Here is a 27,184-nt window from a genome sequence, read left to right on the forward strand (position 1 = left end):
GTTTGGATTTGGTGTTAATTGCAGTGAACAATTTCTGTGTAAATAACAGCATAGACTGCTTCATATAGCTGTGTAAAAAAATGCTTTTTTTGGTTAATAATCAAGTAGGAGATTTTTACAAATTTTTGTGCATCTGCTGTAAATACCTCATCTAAGTAAATGCATGGTTAGAAAGCAGTATATTTAAATGCTAATAGAAAAATTATGTGCTTAGTCAATATAATATTTAATTGGTAAAAACTGCATGTTTTTGAAGGAAACAGTTCGGGAAAATCATTTACTTAGCAAGAGACTGTCATGATTGATGATTGATTTGGCATTTAGAAACAGATGGAAGGCAAGAAAGGTCCAGTTCTTTAAACTTTCCAAACCTTTGAATTTCTATTTAGCATATTGTGATGTCTCAAGCAGTAAGTAATTGTTATTGCAATTAACTCCCTAAAAATTGTTTTGTGTATTAATAGCAATCCTAATCTCTCAGGGATACTTGACTACTTTAGATAGTCATGGAAGAGAGCTTGAGTTACATTTTGTTCAACAATTACATGTAGACATATGATTAATATTGGTAGAAACCCTTGAGTTTAAAATAGTGCATGTACTGTCATTTTAGACTGCTGTATATTTAGCAGGATAAATGTTACGAGCAGCTGTTAACAGACAACACTCTTTGGAACCATTTTTTTTTGTAATCAATCGACAACATGCATAATGCCATTAAATCCAATTATGCTTGAGAACTGCATAAGATAATACACAAATCTTTCTCTCTTGCATATCCTTCTCCCACTGCCCCCAAATTTTTAATTTTTAACAGTCTGGATTCATAGTCAAAAGCTTTCCCTGACTTCCCACACTGTCTTTTCTCTTTTTGTGTGTACATCTGTCTGCATTCTTTTTTTATGCTACTCCTCAGAGGATGCAAAAGGCGGCTAAAATCAAGAAAAAAGCGGTGTGTAAACGGTTTTTCTTGAATGTGAATGTTTACTTACATTTTTGTTGTACTTGTTCTCCATGGAGTGTTGTGTCTTTCATTATGGGTCCTCATAAAGTTGTCATTTTGGTTTCTTCTTTGTTAAGTAGTAGAACACTAGATGGAATAAAATGAACTCATTTTCCTCATTGTTCATTTGCTGGAGTGCCTGTCTGCTGCTCTTCTTCTGTTGAATGCCTGTGATTTGTTTAGTCCAGATATAAAGCCAATGTTATCCAGGAGATTTTTTTTTAATGTAATGCTTATTTTTATTTTACTAACCAAAGCAGTAAGATGTATTTCATGTGCCTGTGACTTACTGTATATTTATTAAATTATTGTCAATATTTTAAAACAAATAAAATAAATTTACCAGGTAGTACCTGGAACAATTCATACAGGAGACATTTCACTCAGTTAAAAACTATACTTCAGTTAACCCAATACAATTGACGAAAATATCACTAAAATTAATCTTGCTCTTTTTGATGGTCTTGGATGAAAGCAAGACAAGTAATCTGTGCCAAAGTATGTGCTTGCTTTGTATTTTGCTGGATGAGACTTAATTCAAGTAAAATTAATCTGAATGAATTATAGGCATAGCTAAGCCTTTATAACTACAGAAAAGAGCAGCAAATACATCATTCTTCCTTGCACTGTTTCATCAAAGAACCAGTCTCTGACCTGGAGACTGATGCCTGCCTTTAGCACAGGGTGATACAGTCTGTGGCCATTTTATTCTGAGGCTGCTAACATGGGTGCTGCTAAATACCAGTTGCAATAGTGCACTGTGGACAAGTAGCCTGGAGAAATAAATAGGTTCCTGCTGGAACTCAAGAGTATTACGTAAGCTCTTGGATGACTTGGATCACTTAAGCTTCAGTGACAGGCAGCAGCTGCTTTGCCACTTTCTCTCCTGTTTTCTCACATGGGCGGAGCCAGGACTCACACTTAGGAAACCATGTGGCTTTACACTGTAATCCCTCTTGCTCTGTGACCATGTTTTCTAGTGGGATATGGAACCGTTTCCCTAGTGAGCAGCGCTCAGAAGTTGAGGTCTAAAAGTCAGCCGATGGCTCTCTGTGATATGAGAGAAATATTAGTTGAGCGCTTGGTTCTTTATTTTCTAGAAAGAAACTAAACTAAAAATCTAAAAAACCCCTAAAACCCACCACAGTACTGAGCGCTAGCTTGCACTTCTTTTGGTGAGCTCACTGAAGATGGCAAGACCTAAGCAGCTGATGGGGAGTAAGTCACTTTGTCAGTTCTCCTACTTTCTCAATTCCGGCGCCTCAAGTACTGAAGTGCATCAATGAGACAGTGGGGAAGAAACAGCCATACTCTTTCTCCTGTTCTGGCTATAAATAGAGAATTTTAGTACTTGAGCTGTCAGTCCCACGGGCTCCAAAAAGTCACTCTTACCCACAAAATCAGAGTATGCTTCACTCTTTCTATGCAATAAGTGCGTTCTTTGCATGTATTTAGAGAAACCTTTGAATAGCCGTCTTTGTAGTGGTTTAACAGTGTGATTGCCTCACATCACATTATGCTTAAAGCTATCAGTGAATTTGTCATTCTAAAGAGGAAATTAAAATTCCCCTTGTAACAAAGCATCTGTCTTTTAGACTTCAGAGGGAGATTCCCAGGCCTTGACTGAAGTGGATCTGTTCATCTCCACACAGAGAATCAAAGTTTTAAATGCAGACACACAGGTAAGTTATGATTAAAACTCTTCAAGAATAATGTTGAGTTAGACTGTGCTCTTATACTATTAGTAGGAAACTTTACTAAATTTGGATAAATTCACTGTTGTGAAAATATTCAGAAAGAGCAGTGTTAGATGTGCTACTGTTGTAACACTTGCCATTTGCAAATACAGTAATACTGACACCAGTTTTGCTTATTTGATGTATTGGAAAATGTCTGCATGTTACTGAGATCTATAATTCAATTTAGGAAAAGATTCAGAAGTCTTTCAGAATGCATGTACCCTGTTTCTCTGAAACAGTTTCAGTACCCAAATTTACAGTCTAACAGGGAAGTCATTTGCTGCTTTGACTAAGCTATTCGTATCTTGCTATTTTTAACGTTTAACCTTCAATTTTTCCATATATCACATCTCAGCTACCATTCTCTTTGCCTAAGGTAAATTATTAATTATTTATATTAAAGAAGCACCTGGAGACCACAGCAATAATCAGCCTCATCTGCTGGGAATACATATATATATTCTATAAGAGGCGATCTTCATAAGGAGCTTTTTTGTGTAAGGAATTTACAATTAAATACATACAATTTATACATTGATCCCAATATTTAGTACAGTAATCTCACAAGATCTCTTAGACTTTGATCATACTTACAGAAAGCGTTTAAATTTTCATTCTTATGAGAGGTTTTGAAAAGGGAAATTTTAGTGACTTTTTTCCTTTAGTTTTCACTAAAAAACTCCACTGTATGCAGCTAACAGCAGTTGAAAAATGGTAAGACCTCAAGTTATAATAAAGAACAAACCATTTAGAAAGTGCTTAGTTAAGCTAGATATAGCCAAACTAGAAAATTCATCTTGTAGTATTTGGAAAAATGGTTGGAGCGACCTTATGCTATCCTTTCAGTAATAGTCTTCCAGAACTTATTAAGGTAATATTTAGTCTTTTTTTTTTAGTAGCAGAACAGACCAAGGATTATAGGTAAGTTTAACTGTCAGAAAGATATCAAAACAAACAAACCCTTTGTAGGCAGTTTGTGAGTAGAGATGAGCAAAAGTCAGCACAGATTTATCAAAAGTAAATCACGTCAAATCAATTGTTTTCTTTTGTGACGGGGAATATATTTGTGCATGGCACAGAAGCAGCACACATCACCTATTGACTTAAATAAGGCTTTTAGCTCATATAATATTTTCTAGATTATATGATCTAGATGAAAGAGATACAAGCAGGCTAAAAAAATTTGAGTGTACTTATTTCTGATATATTGCCATATAGATGGCAATATAAAGAGAGAGGGAGACTCACAAACATGTTTCTTTGATGTAGTACTGTTCAGTATTTTCATAAACAACTTGGAAGATGGAAAGAGAAAATGGTTATTGAACTTGTATCTTGGTGTATAAGATCGGAGTTCAGAAATATCATGGCTAACTGAAGAAGTGAGCTGAAACTATAGGAGGTATTTCAATAAAGACAAATGTAGCACTCTACATTTAGGATTTTGTTTTGTTTTCAATTAGTATATATTTTGTTTTTCTAACAATGCAAACCATGAGGCACCTACTTCTTCCTGAAATTTGAGAGCGCATTACTATCTTTTAATGTGAGGGTAATGATTGTATCTCCAGGAAGTGGATTATTTTTCTTTTAACATACGCAAATGTCCTTAATGTGTCACTAGAACTCCCAAGAGATGGAGCCAGATGAGGAGTAGAATATTCCATCTAACACAGGCAGCAGTATTTACAATCTGCCATCCATAAATCGTCCTGATACTGCATTTCATCCATGATAACCAATACCACTATTTGTTATGGCTCAGCCTTTTGTTGACCTCATGATAAACGTGCATCATCCAGAGAGTATATTGCCAAAGCTTATGACTACTTTTTGCATTAGCAGAAAATAAAATGCTAGTAATTATCAGTGTAAAGATGACTACAGACAGTTATTGATAAATGAACAGCTACAGTTTATAGTTGGAATGTATGGCAGTAAATAGTAAGTTCTCTTTGTTGAGTAAGGATTAGTCTTGGTGGAAGTCACTCTTTCCCTTCTTTAAATAGTTCAGCATTTCAGCTGAACACCAACCCTTTTAAAAATAAAAAAGGAAAGTCCTTTGAGGCAGACCATAAACACTTTGTCAAAGTAACTGTTATCTTATTCTCCTGATTCCCCTGAGATTTCTAGTGATATATAATGCAATGCACCATGAGGAATGGTGTCTAGTATGAGCTGTTCAACTAGATGGAAATAGCAATATTGGAAATTATTATAATTACAAGCTGTCTGGCATTTGCCCTGGGTTTTTTGCCTTTTTTTTTTTTTTTTTTTTTTTTAATTTTGGGTTTTTAATTGGGTCTTTCAGAGAGCTGTAAGAGACTTATTCCCATGACTTTTTAGCATTGCTGTTGGCATGCTTTTGCATTTTTGGCTTGATAATATTTTTCAGTGCTAGTGAAGTTTCCTGACTGGTGTAATTACCATAGGTCTATTTCAGCTGGTGTGGCAGCTGGCAGAGACAATCTGTTCTTTCATGGCTTTATCAATTATATAAAACCTATTTCTGCAGTATGCCATCCATGTTTTAATCCATCTGTAGTGTTGTATAGCTCACATGAGGTAGCAGCTGATTTAAAACGTAAAATTCTCAGTTAAAAAATGACATGCAGCAGGGTTCAAAATGCTGAGCAGCACCAGTAAGGTGTATTGCCACATTGGAACAGAGCCAGCTCTGGTGATTCTGTAGCCCTCAGCAACACTCGGAAATGGCACCCCTGCCACTTTTTAGTTGCTTATGCATTTAGTTACTGAATACATTCAGCCCAAGTTGACCACCTGTTTAGTATGTGTAGTAAAAGCAACCTTAGGTTTAGCCACATGCCTGCTTCATATGAGAGCAATTCTTCCCTGACTGCCGCAGCTTTACGAGCTTTGCAGGCAGTGCACGAACAGCCTCTCCCATCTTCTTGCTCATTCAGTGAAGAGAAGCTGGGAGTGAAGCAACTGGGAAAACTAGCAGAGAAAAAGATAGATACAGAGGTCACAAATGTGTATGTGCAGAGCCTCTGGTAGGTGATTGGTTCCATAAAATCTTCTGACTCGTTAGGCTGTGTAATTCACACTCCCACAGGACTACATCACTTGAAAGCTTGGAAAACGCTTAGGTTTTCCTCCTTCAGGTGTTTTTTGGGTTTCAAGAGGGACAACAAATGGGATTCTAAAAGAGTTCCTTAGAAAGGAAGGGAGATTCTGAGAAAGGGGAATCTGGACAGGAGAAGATAGAACAGGGGTCTTGAAAAAGGCCAAGAGAGAGGCTGAATTTCTAAGGACAAATATAAGGATAACAAGGATGGAATGGATGGGACTAGAAAAGGGATGAGGGAAAGAATAGAGAAGCAGATGGGCAGAGATGGAGGGATTCATGGGAAAGTAACAAACGAGGAGAGAAGGTGAAAATGAGATAATGGTAATAGAAAATAGAGTGGAATGGAACATGGAGTGAGAAAAGAAAAAGTCAAGTCACGAGTAAGTCAAAAGTAAAGACGTGTTTACAGTCACTATATATTATTTGCCTTACTCCTAATTGTAATTGCATTAGACAGGAAAAAGGTGGGAGGGAGTGGGGGAATGACTGCTTTCAACCCTACAACAGGAAAATACAAAAAAACCTTTGAGTAACTTCTGTTACTTAACACAGAAGTGTTGTTGTGTCCTTATAAGGACAGAAAGACTTTCTTGGCAAGTGAGATTAAATGCATTCATTTTCCCAGTCCGTTCACTCTTGTGCACACTGCATGTATGATTACACCCTTACAGAATACGTAGTGCAGACTGCTGAAAAGCAATTATCTCTGCAGAAAAGCAATTATCTCTGCAGAGCTCTCAAGATCCTGCTGAGAGATGTCCATTATAAAACATTTTTCCATACTGAGAGAAGTGCTATAAATCCTACACTGAGCCCCTGCAACCCTTAGAGACACCCCCCGAAACCATCTCTTAACCATCATCACTTTTCATAGTTTAGGGATAAGCATAAAACATTTTATTTCAAGCCTGAGAAGAATCGTGCAACCCTTGACACCCCCCAAAACCATCTCTTAACCATCATCACAGTTGAGGGATAAGCATAAAGCATAAAGACAGGTGGTTCTAAGAAACAATGATTATTTATATTTTTCTCTCTCTGTCAAGTTAAATTGTACTGAAATTCTTGAAACAATTACTCTTGTTGAATTGAGGAACAATCTTCTTCTCTTAGGCCTTAGAGATTTGTTCAACTAATGGTAAACTAATACCTAGCTGTTAATATAAAGGATGATGCTGCTTATATAAATGATGAAAATCATGTATCATCTCATACCACATTATAGAGTTTTTTGGAAGATGAGATATCAAGGGAAACCCTGCCACTACAGACTCAGCAAGGAAGGTACCTCAGCCGTCTAATAGGGTTGAGTTAGATGAAAACTGACCTCATGCTTCTCAGTGGGATATTCTGATACATAGGAAGAGCCACTAGCAAATAATTAAAAAAAAAAAAAAAAAGAAAAGAAAATATCAAAAGGCTGCCTTAGTTAAAAAAAACCACAACAAAACAAACAACAAACCTGTAGTCAATTTTTCTTTCTTCACATTAGAAATATCCACATATGTACCCAAGCAGATGCCAAAAGCAGCAGAGACAACCTCAGTCTTGGCCAAGAACCAAAGATATGTTAGACATCAGAATGCAATTTACTGACTTCAAACTAATAAAGATCACAAAGTAAAGCAAATCAAATTGATTCAACGCTAAGTATTTTTTAATTCCAATTCAGCCAGAATTTGGTGGATGTTTTTAGCTGTTTGGGTGTGGGGGGGAAGGGGACATCCTCAGCTAGTTTGATCGATAAAACTATTATGTTTCTGGTTGTTTCCAGCTTGAGCAATAAATAAAAGTCTGGAAAACCCTCCAAATTGACGAATGACCCCAGCAAGAAGGAATTTTGAGATGGGCCCTTCCGATTTCTTAAAGAAGAGAATAGTTCATCTCTACAATGGCAAAATATGTAAAGAAATTATAGAAAACAAAGCTAACAAAACATGCTTTGGAGGCACTTTCTTGGTCTTTGTTTCAATAGAAAGCTTTATCTTAATTAAAATAAGTACTTAGCATAAGGTTTTAAAGTAAGCAGCATCCAGCTTAAGAAACCTATAAAGCTCAGGTTTGAAATGTCCCATAAAAATAGGATTTGGACTCTTTTTTGCCTTAAAACAAGGATGTTCAACCAATGGTAACAGATTGGATTCAGGACAGCATACCAGCCACGTCTGAATTAATTACCCTGGCAGCCCGATACTGAAATTACCTCTCATGAGTCTCCTCCAGTATCCTCTCTGTCACACAAGAAGTGCACACGTCGTGTGACCATTGAACAGGGCACAGGCGTTTTACTCACATGACGGCAAAGTAGAGCCTGGCTTTGTTTGAAACTGAGAAGGAGCAAAGGCTGACTGCTCCAGGTACAGAGGATTAGCACCTCAAGTCAGATGGTGATATGTGGGCAGTAGGGGGGTGAGGAGGTACAGCACAATCACACAGTGAAGAGCAACATACAGTCCTTGAATATCTCCTCAGGAAAAAATGTAAATCATCACTGCCTTAAAAATACCGGTTTATGGCTTCTATGGGTCCTTACAGCTAGGAGGCTTTTTCTAATATTTTGTCTAAATTGTCAAAATATCTGCCAGGTAAGTATTACTAACATAAGTTATATTACCTTTTTTCCCTAGGAATTTCTCTTCCTCCATGATTATACACAGACTTCAGTAATAGTGATTTTTTCAACGCACTTAAAGGAAGTACAGTCAATCAGATTACTTGATTGCATGAGCATTCCTAAAACTCTCATTGTAAACCTAAAAGGTTCTTACCATTATGGAACATCTTCCATAGCAACATGCCTTTCTGGGAACTTAGAGAAGTTGTGGCGTTTTATTTATTTTTATTTAAAAAAAAAAACTAAAGGAGAAATCAGGCTGCTTATACAGTATCGAATAAAAACTGTATGAAGGTACAAATAATTGTCTAAACCAGTAGTATAAAAAAGTATATCATTCTGTTTGTCTTTGCAGTCCTAAATATATCAAAATCCTTTGAAATTATCACTGTAGCAATGTCACATACATTGTTTTATTAAAATAACATTATTTTTCATATAGAAACCTTTTAATGAAAATGAGACTGCGAGCTGTTGAGCCACATGAATTTATTCATACTTAATGCTGAGTTCAGAAATAATAAAACTTACTACAAGTTCATACTTAGTGATGCACAGGAACTGTTATAAAATGTCCTTGAAGGTTCTTCCTTCTGGGACCTCATTGCTCTTTTATATAAGAAACAACTGATAGAAGCATGAACTGGAGATGGAAACAAAAGATAAAGTAGTAATATCTGAAATAAAACAAGTTTAGTGACAACATATCCTTCTCTGACTATAAATATGCACTCAGTTTTCATTTGTCCAAGGCAACTCAATACTTAATCAAAGCCACTGAATAATGATATATTCCTGCGAGAAAAACATTTGGAAGTAGTAGGTTGGGATTTCCCTGCTAATAGCAGAAAGTAAAATAAGAGTTTAAAAGGCTAAAGTAATTAAAAGGATGCAGAGCTCAGGGATTTGAGATAGAAATTTCACGACTTTTTATATTTAGTACTCTTCATGGTGTTCTTATGTAAGAAATGTTCATTAGGATGAAGCTTGGACAGGTTTCCACTTAAAATCATTCTCACAGGCAACAGCTCTTCTGAGTTGAGTTCTCCCCGCACAGCCGAACTGGCAGCCTAATGACATTCACTGGAATAGGGTTTTGACTGTGAGCCCAGACACTGGACCAGTTCCCTCCAAACTGATCTGAGATATGTAGGTAGCCAGAAAAAAGTATGAAAAATTCTGCCTACGGAGAAGGTGAAATAACTGCCTTCATAGCTCTTTATAAAGAAAGTAAGTATCGCTTTGATGCATGTGAGAAAATGTTACCTTATATATTATTGCTATTATAGGACATGATTAAAAAAAAAAATCGGGAAATTATAACATTCTCTCATATACATATGACTTCCCTAAAACTTGTTCTGTCATTGTGAAATGCATCTGCTTCATTCAGCAAAACCAATACAAAAGGGAAATGTAATTTTCCAACAGCATGAAAATGTTTATAAAACATTAGTATAGATCTTAATTATTGCTTTACAATAGCAACCATGTTGTATTTGCTCAGGGAATACTTCCATTGAAGCCAATTTCTTGAACAGCCATTACGCCTTCAGTTGGAGTTCAGGCCCATTGACTGCGTAGGGAATGTCAGATCTGGGCCCATAGAAAGTGCGTCTGTAGCTTTTGTCATTCTCAAGCAATAGGCCATCAAGGAGAGGGAAGATGCAGCATTTGTAAGGTAACAGCAAGCATGAAGAATGACTTTATTTCTCTTTGCTTTATGTAGGAAACAATGATGGATCATGCGCTGCGCACAATCTCATATATTGCTGATATTGGTAACATTGTGGTTTTAATGGCGCGACGCCGCATGCCAAGATCAGCTTCTCAAGACTGTATTGAAACAACACCTGGTGCCCAGGAAGGAAAAAAGCAGTACAAAATGATATGCCATGTCTTTGAATCAGAAGATGTAAGTAAATGGAATTCAACTTATTTAAACAACGTGTCATTTAAAGAATCTCTGAAATTACATCTAATTTCTTGAATGAATTTTTGTTGTCAATAATCTTTTCTGATTGAAGCTACAGGTAAATCTGTGGAAACATTAGCCAGTTGTTTGTCCATATTCATATCTCTTTTCTGTCTCTACAAATTCACATTGCAAATTCATTTCTCCTCCTCAGTCCCAAAATATCCATTCTTTGTCTCATGTCTTATAGAATCATTTGTGTTCTTTCAACAATGCTTTCCCAAACGCTTCAATACCTAATTATTTGGAGTTGTCTGGAAGTCGATGGCCATTCATGGCCAAAATTTATTTATGGGATATCAAATTGATCATTCATCCTGGATCAGATCCTTTAGTTCAGCGCATTGGCACATAATGACACACATAAGCCTCCAGACACCTGGCAATGCAGTGGAACCGTTCTGGCCCTCTTTCAAACTGAAGCCAAGTGGCTGAGAACATCTACCAACATGGCAGGCCTGGCACAAGGTTGCCCTCTATCTAGTCCTTATTCCTTTATGGCTTGCTTACCTGTAGTTGGTATACGTACTTTCAAACATGCGACTTGATCCTCTGACGTTTAAGAACACATTCAGCTGTTTCTTTTTCAGTTCTCTTTTTTGATCCCTCGCAAAGATTATGAATTAGAATTTTTATATAAATGCAACAGAGCTAATAAAGTTTAGTTCTCTGTGTTTATGGAGTTTTTTCTTCACGGCCAGAAGAGTTTAGCAATTCTTAAGTAAAAGCCTAGGAAGAACTCATTGTCGCTACTCTCTCAGAACATCTCTAGAAGAGAAAGCATAATTTCAGTCATTTTATGCTATAAGATACTCTGAGATCTAATAACATATTAGCCCTAAACCACTTTTTGTTAAAATTCCATTTAAAACCCGAGTGACCACTTCCGAATTTCAATTCTAATTTTCACTTGCATCAGAAATACCAAAAGATGAAAGAACTTCAAGCCGTTCTCAGAACAGGATTGCAGAAGTAGTGGTTGAAAAGAGTTCTGTACATCTCTGCTGCATCCTGTTTCAGCCCTATGAAAAGTGCTGGCGTGCCGTGCCCTTACCTCTTGTGGCAAAGGAAGATAACCTTGCTTTACTGCTGTTGTACATCCAGGTTTGGTTTTGTAGCGAAATATGTATTTGTGTCTGAAGTGGCAGACCAGGCGACTTCAACCTAGAACATTTATGGAAAAAAATACTAAGCTAGTAAAACAGAAAAAAGCAAGATTCGTTGTCTGTTTCTAACTTGACAGTTGAGATAACAGGTATTAGTAATAGGCAGTACTAAACATTTCCGACCGTCGTTATATAGCAACAGCTTTAAATATAATTTCTATCATACCAATTAAAAAAGAACTGAGTTCTTTGGTTCAGACAGTCATAACTCACAGGTTGCAGATTTTTTGAGCTAAGCAATCATTTTCATTATTTTAAAGCAATTAAGCCTGTGAAGGAGAAATGGCATTGTCTAAAGGTTAGAGTGCTAGACTGGGATTGTTCTCAGACCTAGTATCTCAGCCCTGCCACTGCTTTGCTGGGGTGACCTTTTCAAGCAACTTAATTACATTATCTCTAAGTTGTACATAATGCTGAAGACTTTCATAAACGTTCATAAAAACTTGGAAATATAGATGAAATTAAGCTGTGAGAACTGGCTGTTACTAGCAGTAATAGAATAAAATATGACATCTAGACATGTTTGTTTTGAGAATGTAGAATGGAGGCGAAAGCAAAGGACTAACGACAGAGAAAGCAATGGCACTGGAGATCAAAAAAAGAAGTCAATAAGGACTGGTAATAAACTTTAATAATGGAACAATATAAAAATGTTCTTGGTGACTTCTGTACTACCACATACCTTTTTGGTATATCGATAAGATTTGAAAATATGTTCTAAAATATGAAGGAATGATTTGTGACTGGCTAGGCTAATTATGTCCTTGATTTTCTAAAATCATTTTCCAGTCAAGCAGATTGGTGCTTTTGTGTACTGCAGCATGACTGAAATAAGAAAACCACCTTTTAGCATCAAAGAAAACACTGTGTATCTAACTGGTAGATTGCAAGAAGATTTAGATTTACAATGTTGTCCAGAAAACCCTATGCATTCATAATGCATTTAGCATGTACCTACTGCCTAAGAAAGTGTGTTGCATTTCCAGAATAGTTTTATAGGTTTGATTAGTAATATTTTTAGAGAGTTACATTGTAAGATGCAATTAACTCCTCCTCAGATCATTGTGAGTTACTCATATCCCCTGATGACAGAATACAGTACCTGAAAACCACAAATATACAAAACTCAACGTGGCATTCTCCTGTGAGCTGCAGTAAACTCAGAATAGGAAAATAAAAAAAAAATTCAAGTGTAGAAAAAGTTGACTACAAATTCCTTTTACTTACCTCTACCTCTGCTTCTCTGTGTTCCAGTGCCATCTAGTGGAACAAGAAAGTAAATTTCATGGCAGTTCAATAATAGTTGACTTTTGCAGTGTGCTGAATGTGCAAAGTTGTTAGTATTACCATCATCATCGTCGGTTTCTGTAGATTTCTTTCTAATGTATATATATTTCTGACACATCCAAATACCAGTCACTGTAATGTTTCATTAATTGTACTCACTATACAGCCCACTGTAATGGGAAGTCACCTTTTATTGCATACTGTAGTAAAATGCATGTGCAGATAAGTGCTCCAAAAATTAATAAAGACACAGGGGATTTTGAAGAGTTGTTCTTAACATTAACAAGCTATAATCATGGCTCTGGCTGCATTCTTGAAAGTATCCCTGACATTGCTAGTCAAGGTGTTAATGGGAATACCTATTGTAGATGTGCAGTGGGTAAGCAGGGCTATTACTGGTTTGTTGGCAATATGAGACAGGTATCATGGCACTAATAGGAGAGCAGATGGTTTTGTTGAAGCAGTGTTTTCAGTCTTATAAAACCAATGTGGAGAAGCAGCAGGTGACACAACAACCAGAATCATCAGTGCATACATGTCTGAAGGCACGTGCAAGCAGAGCATCCGTTCTCTCATCGCTCCTGCAAATATACTGTGATCAGAAGCAGGGCTTGTGACAGTCTTTCTGTAAGCTCTGTTCCATGTTGGTACAAAGCCAGTACTCTCCAGTGTTTATTGGAACAAGTACACAAATAGCATATGGCTGCTTGCTACTGCAACGTACTGATGAAAGGAGATCAACAGGGTTTTTAAATGGAGTTTGCAATTTGATTTTGGATGTAATGGATTCTTTCTGTACAACTGATCTTAAAGTGACTTTATATCCATACTGATGCAGCAACTTTGCAGGATCCTTTATTTTGATGCTCTCCAATCTCTCTCTTGTTTCTTACGGTTTCAGTGGTGAACTGTCTATCAGTCCTTTCTCTGAGCTGTGTTTTGTTCTACGTTCTAGGCACAGCTGATAGCTCAGTCAATTGGTCAGGCTTTCAGTGTGGCTTACCAAGAGTTTTTAAGAGCCAATGGAATTAACCCAGAGGATCTCAGTCAGAAAGAATACAGTGACATCATCAATACCCAAGAGATGTACAATGATGATCTCATACACTTTTCCAATTCAGAAAACTGCAAAGAGGTAAACTAGTTTTGGAATTTCCTTTCAGATTGATCTATTTTTTCAGAGGAATGTAGTTCTCATGGAAATACCTTTCAGCATTTTAAGGATGACTTTACATCTCAAGCTGTGTTGCTTCATCAATACTGTGCTACTAAAAGCAGCTTTATAAGTTTTTAGAATTTCTTCATTTTCAGGGTCTTTCTGCTTCCATTGATCAAAACAGTAATAAAGTACATTTACATCTGACATAGATAAGCTCTGTGCTATTCACAGTACACAGTGTAGGGTGTTTTTATGTTTTACCAATGCATTGATACAGAAAGAGAGATTGACAACCCATTTCAATGCGCATTGTAAGCGATTTCTTGCTTAATAGATACAAGGACCACGAGTGCAGGATGCTGTGGCACCGAGCAGGCCAATTTCTCTTCCCCTATTAGAACACCAGCAAAACTGCCAGGTGAAATGGAGTTTCACACTCGTAATGCATGAAAAGGCAAGAATTTCCCTTAAGTGCCCCAAATTACATAAGTGTAACTATTTACATGTGATTTTGGATGTAATGGAGTCTTTCTGTACAACAGCCATGTATTTCACATTTCATACAAAAGTCACTGTAATACTGGGCATTCCAAACCAGCACGTGGCAAGTGTAGTTGCATCCAGACTCTGCTTTGGCTTATATTGCTGTAATGTGATAGGGATTTGGCCCATGTTCCAAAGGTCAGAGTTTCTATGCTGAGTCCTAAAGCAATCTTTCTTTGAGATGGACTGCAAATTGCTTAATCCTTCAGTCACAGCTTTCCTACTTACACACATTTTTTTCTAGCATTACAGGTTCACATTTTTTTCTAGCATTACAGGTTCTTTTGTACAGCATGTGTGTTCTTGGGAAGAGAGCATTTTTCACCTATACCTGCAGATAGAAAGGTTATGATTTGATGTGTAGTTTTATACCTCTGCAGTCACTAGATATCAATGAAGTGTTTTCATGTGCATATAAGCATGACAAAATATTTCTCCTGTATCAAACAAGGGAAAATTGAGTTGAACAAATCTTGGTTTAACTTAGAATCAGAACAGAAAAATACAAACGTGTCACATTTCAAAGAGATTAAAAAGGTCATTATTTTTGTGACACCTTTGTTTCTAATTGGTTTACGAATGTTTGAACAGTGACAGAGTTGTGGCATACTGGTTGGTTCAAAGCCTTGATAGATAGCTTCAACAAAAGTCAGCTGGCCTTCGTGATTCCCGTAAGTACGGATATCCCTGTCCTTCCACATTTGAAAGAAAATAATTCCCGGTATTTTGTTAAAGAGTATGTTCTTTACTTAAATTACTCCTCTTCTGTAAAAGTTAGATATGCTATGATTACTGAACAGTTAACGTTACCATATTTGAGGAGAAGTCATCATTTACATTACATCAGCACATCAGGGATCTTAGATTAACGTGCTAGGCACAAGTATATTCAATAATGTTGTTAATAATAATAATTATAATAATAATGTTAGTAACAACAAAAAATAATCAGATCTTTTTGTAATTTGTAGGTGTTATTCAGGAACAACTGAGATGCTAGTGCTCAAATGTAGACAAATCAAAGCCAAAACCATTTTTTTTTCTTTTTAATTGCACCTCCAGCTAGAAAAACAGAAGGGAGAAATTCTTGGGGTAGTGATTGTGGAATCTGGATGGGGATCCATTCTACCCACCGTTATCCTGGCTAACATGATGAACGGAGGCCCTGCAGCCCGTTCAGGAAAACTAAGCATTGGAGACCAAATTATGTCCATTAATGGGACCAGTTTAGTTGGTCTACCTCTTGCAACATGCCAAGGGATCATAAAGGTACCCCAAACTTAACAACTATATGCTGTGGATTGTAAGCCAGCAGAGATGTAATATTCTGACAAGCAACCCTGTAGATTTCCAGCAGATAAAATTTTTCTTATCACTGGGGGGATAAAAAAAAAAAAAAAAAGTAATCTGTTGTTAACAAGAAGTAGAATTAGAAACAGAGATTCAGGGGTGATAACATACAGAAATTTAGGGCTGGAGAATTTGACTGCAGCTTTGTTACTGGACTATAACAAATGAGGCCAGGTCTGAAAAACTTGCCTAAATTAAGTTACTTAGCTATCGTCAAAGTTTCAGGCTTCCCCACAGCCTTGAAATTAAAATCTGAGGATTAAAACCTACTATGATTCTTTGGGCTCCATGTAGATGAAATGGATGGAGGCTGGTAGACTGCAGGACAGATCAAGTGAGTATATGAAGATTCCCCAGACCCGATGGAGTCTCAGAATGCATTATCTTTAATCACCGAGGCTAAATCTAATGTCTGTGCAGATTTACCAAGAGCAGCGGCAGCAGGAGATTAATTAGCTAGATGCTGGTAAAGAACAAGCAGTAGTCAGTTTGGGTTTTTCTTGAAAACTTTCTTGAAGCTTCTATAGTAATTCAAGGTAAAGTTTGGATATGTTTTGTTGAGCCAAATAGCTCGGAAAATAAATGAAGCAGAGAAATGTATCTCTAAGTTAGCAACAGATTTCTATTAACTCTAGCTGTTCTTTCTCAGATCAGCTGCTTTACACTCTTGCAATTAGGAAACCACTAATGAAAGAGCAAATTAAGATCCATTTCAGAAATACTAACTTTTGTAATATCTTACAGGGTCTCAAGAATCAGACACAAGTCAAACTGAACATTGTCAGCTGTCCTCCTGTTACTACTGTCCTCATAAAACGGCCAGACTTAAAATACCAGCTGGGCTTCAGTGTACAGAATGGAATTGTAAGTTTCTGTGTTCAGTGATTGTTTTTGGGGGTTTTTTTTCCTTTTTTTTTCTTTCAAGAAACACACTGAAGTACTGAAAAAGTCCTTGTACATGACCTCACTTTTTATACTATGATCCCTTAATTAATCAAAATCTTATAATCACATCTCTGAGTAATATAATGCAAATGGACAACATTAGGAGAACAAGTATTGCCATTCTTGAGGGATTTTCCTACATAATACAGCCACAAGATTTATAGTCCAGATTGTTTGGTGCACTATCTGGATCAGCTAATTCGTGTATAACTCTGTCATTAGCGTGCCAGAGTTGCAAGGAAAACAGTTATGCTGAAACAGGTTTTTACAATTATAACATTCTAATCTTAGCTCTGATCCTGCTTCTCTTTTAAATTTCAGCACACACTCAGTAAGTCTTTTCATTTTTCTTTTGCTTTGCATAATTTATTTGTATCACATGGTAGCAGGCAAGGGAATGCAATTGTGACCTCCTCTGGTTAAAACTAAACACCTCTCACTAGAAGTAATTGTATAGGTTGTGGCCCAGGTATCCCTTCTGCATGCTGCAGTTTCCCTGTAATAACAGCAGCAAACAGGACAATGAATGTGGCAGGTAACGCTTACCCAGTGCAGCTCAGGGTCCTCCTCTCGCAGTTCTTCCTTCCCAAGCCATTCTCCAATTCCTTTCCAAAGCAAACTCCCAACACAACTAGCTCAGGTAGTCACCTGGCCTTTCTGGGGGCTGGTACTAGCATTAGAGACTGTCTGTAGTGCAGCACCATCACCATCTCCTCTTCCTCCAGTCTAGGAAAAAAAATAATCAGGCTGCTCACACAGAAAACCACATCACAGAGGACTGTGGGCTCTGGTCCCCTGTTCTGTGAAACTCATCGATTGAAGTTGCCAGATTTCTGTTTGCCACCCTTGGAAGAGTAGCAGGTAACTCTGTAGCATATGGTTTATGGGTCTTACTGTGCTTTAGCAAAGAGATGGCTCATTAGTGGATTTTCAGCTCTGCTAGCCATCTCTAAGTTATTATTGTACCTAAGTTTTAAGTGTTCCTACCTAAGATCCCATACCATGTTGTGGTCACAGCAGAGATTGGTATAAAGAACACCGCTACAAGCCTTAGTCCAGCTGGAAGCACTCTGAAACGATACCTACCCCAGGCTGACATCCTTTAGAAGCAGAGGTTTAAAGTATTTGTCATGTTTGGGATTAACGCTCTCACACTTGAGTAGAGAGAGGTCTGTAAAAAAATACAGAAAAATCAGGTGTGTGGTATATTTCTGTCCTCTTCTGCCTGTGCTTTCACCTACATGTACGTGTATGTTAAGTGGGTATGGTTATTGCTGGTAGTTCACTGTTAGCAAATCCCAAGTCTTGGTATAAAAAGGTTGAAAGGGATGGGATCTGATTTTACAAGATCTCAGAGGGTGCCGAGAACAGCATATAACACTGTATGAGGCATTGATTTATCTCCTAATTGCTATCCTTTGTAAATCTAGTATGTTCAGCTGGTGCTATGATAAAAAGAGGAAAATATATTTAAGGAACAACGAGCAATACTACGGTGTGTTTATCAACTCTTTTAGGAGGCCTGTCACAGCATTGGTGGGGGTTGGGTCAGGGCTGGGGAAAAGAATCAGGCCAAGGTGGATTAGAAGCAACGTATCATGTCCTCACACGGACAGAGGCAGTTATGGAGTCTGTGAGACAATCTTGTCCCAGCTAATCATCTCCTACATAATCGGAGCCTTAGTTTAGTAAATTCTGCAGACTGTGGTGGTTTTCTTTCATAGCATGCTCCCTCCATCTACTGGTCATTTGTCATATTCACCACACTGGATGGTCATTCATTCCAGTGAAATGAGCAACATTTAGATGACATCCAATATAAAGTTTACTGAATTCAGCATAAAAATCCTTCTCAGACAACAGAAAAAGAAAGCCTTGTAATACATTTCATTTATGAAGAGTCTGTGTTTGAATATGAAAGCCAGTGAACAAAAAGGAGAGATTAACATCTTTTGTTAGGCTGCTAAATAGACAACCTTCTGGGCCTGTAAGTCCTTCCTCAGATAAACTCTCTCTTACTTAACGTTTGAAAATATGACTCTGCAAAGCACGTCTCTCTGGTAGTTTGACACTGAACTTTTAAAAAGCGGTTTTGTAATTGCCAACAATTGTTATAAATTATGACAGGATTCAGAAATAATATCCTTATTCTTTGTTGGCTCAGCATTAGCACAGTGAAGAAATAAATGGCTTGCCAGAACGGGTATAATTGTCTCCTACTGCTAGGCCATTACCTCATTATGTGTGCAGCTGGTACTTACTGCGGTGCCTCTTCCGATAGCAGTTTTGCGGTGGTTCCTTTCCACTCTGCCTATCTCATCTGTGCAGGACGTACAGCTATTGTATTAGTGAATAGCCCATAAACAACCTGGACATACAAAAGTACTATCTGAGCTGGGTTTTGCTTGCATAGGGTATCGGGAAGATGCAGAGACTGGGCTGCTGCATGGGACTCTCTTCTTTGTGTGTTCTGTATAGCTCAATTAATGCAAAGCCTGAAGTTGTGCTTCATAGAGCGCTAGTAGTGCCAGCTTTTGGAAGTTTTAGTTAGCGAACAGCACAACGGCATAAATCAGAGTGTTAATTTTGCAAAATTCCTCTTGCACTAATGATGCAAATATTCTTCATGGCTCTTGAAAGCTACTGATGTAGTTTTATTGCATATTTATAAAAGGAATCTAAAATTTGAACTGTAAAACATTAAGAAAAAAAAGAAATATTGTGCATACATATGAAACAAGCATGAATGTTGCGTGATGGGGAGGTGAACATAAGGCGACCTATCCGCCACCTTCTGAAAATCATGCTACACTTCTTTTAAAATTACGATATTTAAATACAAGTGGTCCTCTCGTACCATATCATTATCTTGTTTCCTAAATTATGAAAAATCTGTGTATTACCAATTGTATTTTTACTGCTGATAATGCACCACTTCTCAGTCTAGCTCTCAGAGCTCAGTCACTTTCTCTGAGAAGGGTATCTACCCCATCCCTAGCCTAGCACCATTCTATCTAAAAATACAGCAAAACTAGGTAAAACTTAACAGAACAGACAGTTTATTTTTTCTTCCTTGCCTTTGTTTATATTTATTTAAACTGTCTGGGGAAAAATATACAGGGTTTAAATAGAGTACTATAGGAGTGAGATGAGGAGAAACCTGGTTTAATAGGTTATATTTAAGGCATTTACACAGAATAAACAGTTAGTTTGCCTTGCACTGTTCTGTCCATGTTTTGCTACACAATGGGCAGTTGCGATAAAACTGATTGTGAAGCTACTGAAATTTCACATCTGATGCACTGCAGCTTGTCTAAGACATTGCAGAATCTGTAACAGCTGAATGGATTGAACCAGTATGGTTTACACTCCCCCCCCCCTTTTTTTTTGCTTCAGTTTACACAGTAAATAGAGTATAGGATCTTGCTTACAAGATGATCCAGATCCGTCATGCTTTATTTAATAATATTACAGCTGTCACCATGTTCAACAAGTATCGCAGGCTAAACAATCCTGGCTGAATAGAATCATACTTACTTAGTGGTACTGCTCAGCTTAAACTTGCCAGCCTAATCTGCCATAGCTCCACTGGCTGGAGACAAAAGTCTTAAGGCTGCTTTGAGTCAGCCACTTGCAAATACAGGAGCCACGTAAATGTGTGCTTTAAGTACAGTATATTTCTTTACATCTGCACTGTGTCTCTAGCTTAACAGGATCTGTGAGGCTAGGCAGAGCCACTTGGGCTCTGTTTCTCTTTCTACCTCATTAAAATAGTTAATGCTCACAAAAAGGAAGCTGACTCCCTTCCCTGGAGAGGGATCGCATTCTTGAATGAAGATAAGAGACTGCTTCCTACGTCTGAGGCTGTTAGAAAGAAGAAATTCACTGATGGTATTACAAGTGCTTTGAGAGCCACACAATGAAAGGTGCTCTGGATAGATATGCAAGCCGTTATCTTTTCCTTTATGCCAGTGGGGTGAGAGGTCACATTTCCATTTGCTCTGAAAGCTTTTATTTATTTCAGCTGGCTGTACTGTGTCTGTATTTTCTTTTATACCATGAAAAATATATTTACAGGGTTTCTTTTGGCACAATCTGCTTTTTGTCCTTTCAGATTACTGCATACAATCCCCAATAGCACGGAGCAAGCTGTTATTCTAACAGTGAGTTGAATCGAGAAGCTTTCTATAAAAGAGAAAGTCTATGTAGTACAGCTTGTCTTGTCAGCTATATGATTAGAAGGTAGACTACCTGCAAAACAATATATTGTACGTGACTGAAATTCAAGACGCAATTCTGTGAAGGGTCCTGATGGTGCCTCTATCCATGAGAGTCCATCAGCAATAGTTTATGAACCACAGTAGCTAAAACTCAGCCACTAATGATAGCATGGTGGAAGATAAGTCTGACTGCAGGAGAAAGTCTTTTTTCAGAGAGCTGAGAAAGGCCTTTTATAAACAAAGACTAACTATGTATTTTCACTCCCCGTATCAGACCACCTGAACTTCGAGTAAGAAGGGATTTCATTTTTTATAGCGTTGTTATTTGTGAAGAGGAATTTAAAGGAAACTGCTAGTGTCATACAGAAAAGATTCTGGTCAACGACAGACAATGTTTCACCTTCAACATACTCCAGCTTGGCCGTCTCCCCACATACTATGTTTCTGAATTAGATTACAAACTCACTGGGACACAAGCCACATCTTACCATACTTGTATTTAGCTCTGAGCAAATTACCAGATCTCAGCAAATAATAATTCTTGGCATATGATTCTAACCATTGACAGTAACTGCAGAAACAGCCATCACTGGATGCTCTAGAACTCATTTCTTTTCCTCCAAGAACAGGTTTTTCTCAGTAAACAAAAGGTAAATCTCAGCACTGCTAAGTTCTGCTGAGTTCCAGAGATTCAAGCTGTACGTTATCTGCCTTATGTGCTGCGTGAGCTTAGTCTTCTGAAATAATTTACCAACAATTTCTATCTAAATACACAGCTGTCGAGTCTGTCAGGGAGGGCCCTGTCATAGCACAGATACTGTTGCTGAGGAGGAAACAAACATTGTTTTAAGTTCCCCATACTGGATTGAGATTTTTCTTTCTGCCTGTACACCGTGCATCTTGCAACCTCAGAATAATTTTAACTAGCAGTGTCTGCTGGGACTATGCCTGGTGAATGTAACTCTTCTTGTAGAATTATTCCCCTATTGCAGGGGGCATAAATGTCAAAACCTGTGCCTAGTTCTTTACTGGTACCTGCAGCTAGCTGCCAGTTGAAACAGCGGCCTGACTTGCCCTCTTCATCCTAAGCTCCCTATGGCCAGCAGCACTGTAAAACAGAAAAGCGGTGGCTCTGGAGGGCAGAGTGCCCTTTTCCAACCTGCAGAGGCACAGGAAACAAGTTGTCATACTTCATCATGCTGAGGACAGCCTGTAAAAAGAAACAGAATTTGCACATTTCATAGACTCATAGGCTGGTTTGGGTGGAAGAGACCTGTGAAGATCATCTAGTCCAACCCCCCTGCCACGGGCAGGGACATCATCCACTAGATCAGGTTGCTCAAAGCCCCGTCCAACCTGACCTTGTACACTTCTAGGGATGCGGCCTCCACAACTTCTCTGAGCAACCAGTGCCAGTGTCTCACCACCCTCATCACAAAAAATTTCTTCCTTATATCTTTGAGAGATCTTTCCTTACGTCTTCCCTTATATCTTCGTGACCCTTTTGACAGATTGCCAGCTTTCAATGTAGAATATCTGTATGGCATCATCCTTTCCTTCAGCCTAAACTAGTGTTTGTGCAGGGTTAAGGATTAAGCTTTATATATTTTTTTTTTTCCATGTATGTGAAAAAATTGCTGTTGTAGATTAATTTTTACTTTAGCACTTTTTATATTTCCCATTATTCAGAAAGAATAATGTGGTAGTTTGCAGAAAGAGTTCAGGTGGCACAGTCAGAAATATTCAAAAATCGCTTTCTTCTCCTATGCCAACAGTACATAAAACTTGTCTCTTCCCACTAACTCCACTCGCTTGCATGGCTGCTACCTGTATCACTGTGTTAGGTATTTATACGTTCCCAGGCCACGAGAATGAAAAAAAAAATAATATTAGAGAAATTTTTTTTTTTTTTTGGGGGGGGGGGGACACGACACGGACCCAACAAAAACCAAGCCAACATTTAAAAACTCACAGTATTGCTTAATACTTTCCACAAGTATCTTCTGGAATCCCTACGGTGTCACCACTCATTATTATGTAATGTAATGTAAAATCCTAGTAACTGCTATATTATGACATTTCTAAACTTCAATAAAATTTGCTTTCTCTTGGCAGATTTGCAGCTTGATGCGAGGTGGAATAGCTGAGAGGGGAGGAGTAAGAGTAGGACATCGTATTATTGAGATCAATGGACAAAGTGTTGTTGCTACTGCTCATGAGAAGATAGTACAAGCATTGTCTAATTCAGTGGGAGAGGTAAGAAAACAATTAAATACTTTATCAAGAAATTAAAACTGTTGAAAGAATGTAATTTTTCAGTTGAAAAGGAAAGAATGTATTTTTTCAGTTGAAAAGAGTGTCTTAACATAGTATTAAAACCACCACCTCAGTAAATGAGGAGTTGAGCACTAATAACAAACAATTAACAGAACAGTTTTTGAACTAGATGCACATTCACCACATTTTTGCACTCATTTTCAAGAGTTCCTGGCATAACCTTCAACATACTGTTTGAATTAAACCAATCAGTTAAGGGAAGAAATCGTGCAAGCATGTTAGCTGTGAAAATGTCTCTTGGCTTATCACTACAGCATCTGCCATAGAAATAAATTAATATTCAAAGAGCTGAGAGATTCAAATTGATATGTATTTTAATAATTTGATTTCCACTGAACATTTCCAACTTACCTTGGGAATAAGCTAAGACTTCTCTCCAGTATTTTTAGAGAAATCAGCAATGAACGAACAAGATCCTCCACTTTATCAAAATCCCTACTGAATTTAGTGGTAGTATACACAACCCTGGCCAGATCTTCCACTAGTTCCTTTGCCAGAACCAAAGATAACTTGTTTTCCTGTGGAAAATGATACTTGAAAAATAATACAGAGTACGTGCACGTTGGCAGGAGCAAAGCTGTAGATTTCAATAGAACCTCCATGCCTTTACCTCTTTGCTGCATAACATCTCACTAGACATATGAGGACAGTATGAAACTTTTTTTTTTCAGCATGAAGAGACCAAGATATCAAGGCAGCGTATAGCTGGTGAGGGTCTGTATTATCAGTTAGTAAAGTTTACCTTCCTTCCTCTTGCGTTGTCTGATAGACAGCTGTTACTACATTTCTGATACAACTCCGATTCCCTGATGCCTTTAATCCTGTTAGTCTGTAAAATTCCTCTGACACTATCACAGTACTCCTTGCAGAAAGAACTTAAATACACTAGCCATGAGAGAACCTGTTCCACCAAAGTCTTGACTGGCACTTAAATATCAGGTGATAACGTCCCAGTTTTGTGTTCAGAGGATCATACTCCAATTAGGAGAAAACGTACAAAATGACAGTCCCACAGGGAAGGATTCTGTCTTCCTTCTAAGTTCAGTTAATACCAGAACAGCAGAACGAATTTTCAGAGAGGTTTGTGCTGCTTCTTTTTTAAGGGCGGTAATTGGAGTAGGGTATAACAATAGAATATATATAACCCTATAATATATAGGGTATATATACAATATATAGGGTATAACAACAACAATAGGTGTTGTTTTAGCTACATGATGTTGCATCCTGTCATTGTCATTTAAAAAAAAAGAAAAAACAACAAAAACACCACACAAAAAAAGCAAAGACAGCAAACCAGCTTGTTAGAACCAGAGAACTTTGAACTAGAAACTTCGGTAACATTCACATCTATAGAAACGAGGACAATAAATGCACTTACACCACAGGGAGAGACAGATTGGGCCTTACGGCTTGTTTTAAACTAGTAACAATTCAGTTAATTTCTGTGTAAATCAATTGACAGATTCACATGAAGACTATGCCAGCTGCCATGTTCAGGCTTCTAACTGGACAAGAGACACCCCTATACATCTAGCAGGCGACTCTCTTGCAGCAAAATAACTAAATGATTCCATCAAAGCTGAAGCCCTCAGAGCTGAAGAGAATTTTGTATTTTGTATGAATGAAAGGCTTTGAAGCTGACCTGAGGACTCCGAAACAAGGAACAGACAGGTGTCTCTGCCTTTTCTCTCCTTCCTTTTTATTTCTTTGCCAAAAAGTGGTGAGAAGGATGGTCAAGGACAATAATCACTGACAAAAATCTTTGTAAAACATTTAAGTATTTTGCAACATCTTCTAAACTCTTTTCTCATAAAACTTAAAACATATTTATTTGTAACCTTTATGTGGAGTGATGTATGTATGTCTGTCTTGTTTGATAACACGGTGAATGTGAATATTTGATGAATGAGACTGCAGGAAACGGCAAAGAGAAGCAATTAGAGAACGTTATGGCTGCCCTCAAGTTAAAAAAAAAAATCCCAGTCCCATAAAGCGGTCCAATGCTGACGGCTTTGCATAATTTTAAAACTGGTGCCGCACAGATGGTATTTCAGTGGAAAGGAATGCGTGCAGTTAAAACTTTTAGATTCTAATGTAAAGAAAACCACTGTAGTACTTGGTATTGTTATGACAAGTGTAACCTGTTTGGCAAGGTGTGAACATAAACATGTAACAAGTGTTTCATATGCTAAATAAAGAATAATTGCCACAAGATTAAAATCAAAATATTTATTAAGATACATATTTATTTTTAATGCTTGTGATTTTTATGATTTAACAGAGTTATTTCATGGATAACTTATTGCACAGGTTGTGTAATGTATGTGTTGGGCTGGGGGGGTTTCTTTAATTTTTGCGAATTACCTTTTTGTTTATATTAGCTCAAAATGGGAAAGCCATGCTTACCTGTTTCTGTCTTTTATAAAGTATTCTTATTCCTAAGGCAATGTGTTCTGAATGTAAATTGTTTTGACAAATAGCCTAGCACCATCAGCAGTATTAGAATGTGTGTAGATAAAAAAACTAGTAGTAAAGTTGTATTCCTTATGAGATAAATGTTAATTGGTGTAACTTTTCGTCTAGATTTTTTTCTTTTTTGGCCAAGGCCTTGAAGAAAATACACTGTGACTTAAGAAGCCTTACCATGCAGTAACTAAAGAGCTTTAGATGACTGTACTTCAAGGAGTAGCGTGTTGCATGCAACTGACCTTAGGAAAGAATTAACCTACTATTCACTAATAAATCTGAAATAATAAAGGAAGCTTGCTTATTTTGTTTGTTGTGTAAGTTTACGTAATAAAAAAATCCAAGTAGAAGATCATTTAATTCTTCATCTAAGTGCAGTTGCAAAGGTCATAGATTATTTTTTTTTAAAAAGGAATTCATCTCTTGAATTAGGAATTTGTGTGTCATTATCTTGAGAGTAGTTGCTTTCAATTAGCGTACCTTGTTGCCACTGGATGTCAGTGTGACTTCACATCAATACAGAAGCATGCTATAATTAAAATACATTAAAATGGATGATTCTGTAAAGCTTAAACTACCCATCTTCAGCTACGTTCCTTTGTGACCTTTTCACAGGATGTCTGCCCAGCTCAGAGTGACACAAATGAAACCAGTATATGATTAAACCTCAAATGGAAACTAACGCTACTGACAAGCACTGCTGCAAAAAAATTAAAACCCCGAAACGTCAACCTGTGGTAGGTTCTTTATGAGAACCTTTTGTTTAAGGATGAAGCTTGCACTGGAAGACATTGCTGGCAGACCTGTGTTTATGCTGGTAATCAAATTAGTGTCAATGATATTTACTTTTTGATTTTTTCTTTTTTCTTTTTTTTTTAAGATCAATGTTGAATAAATCATAAATGCAGCAGAACCACAAGGACATGTTTTAGTAATACAATTGTCAAAACTACTAATTGGCGTAACAATTCTTTTTGAAAAAATGTTTAAGGCTCTGCTAGGTAAAAATTCATCTAACTTCCTATCAGCATTTGTAAAAAGTTTGTGAAATCTGCTTTCTGGAAATGCAGACTTCCAAAGACTTCTTCCCTAATGCCACAATTCACAGAGTACTTAGACGTCAGTTTTCATAGAATCGTAGAATCATTAGGCTGGAAAAGACCTTTAAGATCATCGAGTCCAACTGTTAACCTAGCACTGCCAAGTCCACCACTAAACCATGTCCCTAAGCACCACATCTACGCGTCTTTTAAATACTTTCAGGGATGGGGACTCAACCACTTCCC

General features: G+C 37.4%; 1 protein-coding gene across 2 annotated transcripts in view; it reads left to right on the forward strand.

Moving 5' to 3' along the window:
- Positions 1-26,193, forward strand: part of APBA2 (amyloid beta precursor protein binding family A member 2) — a 46,965-nt gene extending 20,772 nt beyond the window's left edge. Inside the window, exons 5-12 of one of the 2 annotated variants that reach the window (XM_009280331.2) lie at positions 917-952; positions 2,599-2,685; positions 10,177-10,362; positions 13,831-14,010; positions 15,634-15,846; positions 16,672-16,791; positions 23,208-23,348; positions 24,895-26,193. In XM_009280331.2, the coding sequence (XP_009278606.1) occupies positions 917-952; positions 2,599-2,685; positions 10,177-10,362; positions 13,831-14,010; positions 15,634-15,846; positions 16,672-16,791; positions 23,208-23,348; positions 24,895-24,966 (1,035 nt within the window). In that variant the 3' untranslated portion in view covers positions 24,967-26,193. The remainder of the gene's footprint in view (positions 1-916; positions 953-2,598; positions 2,686-10,176; positions 10,363-13,830; positions 14,011-15,633; positions 15,847-16,671; positions 16,792-23,207; positions 23,349-24,894) is intronic. The other variant, XM_009280332.2, reaches the window with a different exon arrangement.
- Positions 26,194-27,184: the final 991 nt, after the last annotated feature.

This window comes from Aptenodytes forsteri, unplaced genomic scaffold (assembly GCF_000699145.1).
Source record: "Aptenodytes forsteri isolate BGI_AS27 unplaced genomic scaffold, ASM69914v1 Scaffold83, whole genome shotgun sequence".
NCBI lineage: Eukaryota > Metazoa > Chordata > Aves > Sphenisciformes > Spheniscidae > Aptenodytes > Aptenodytes forsteri.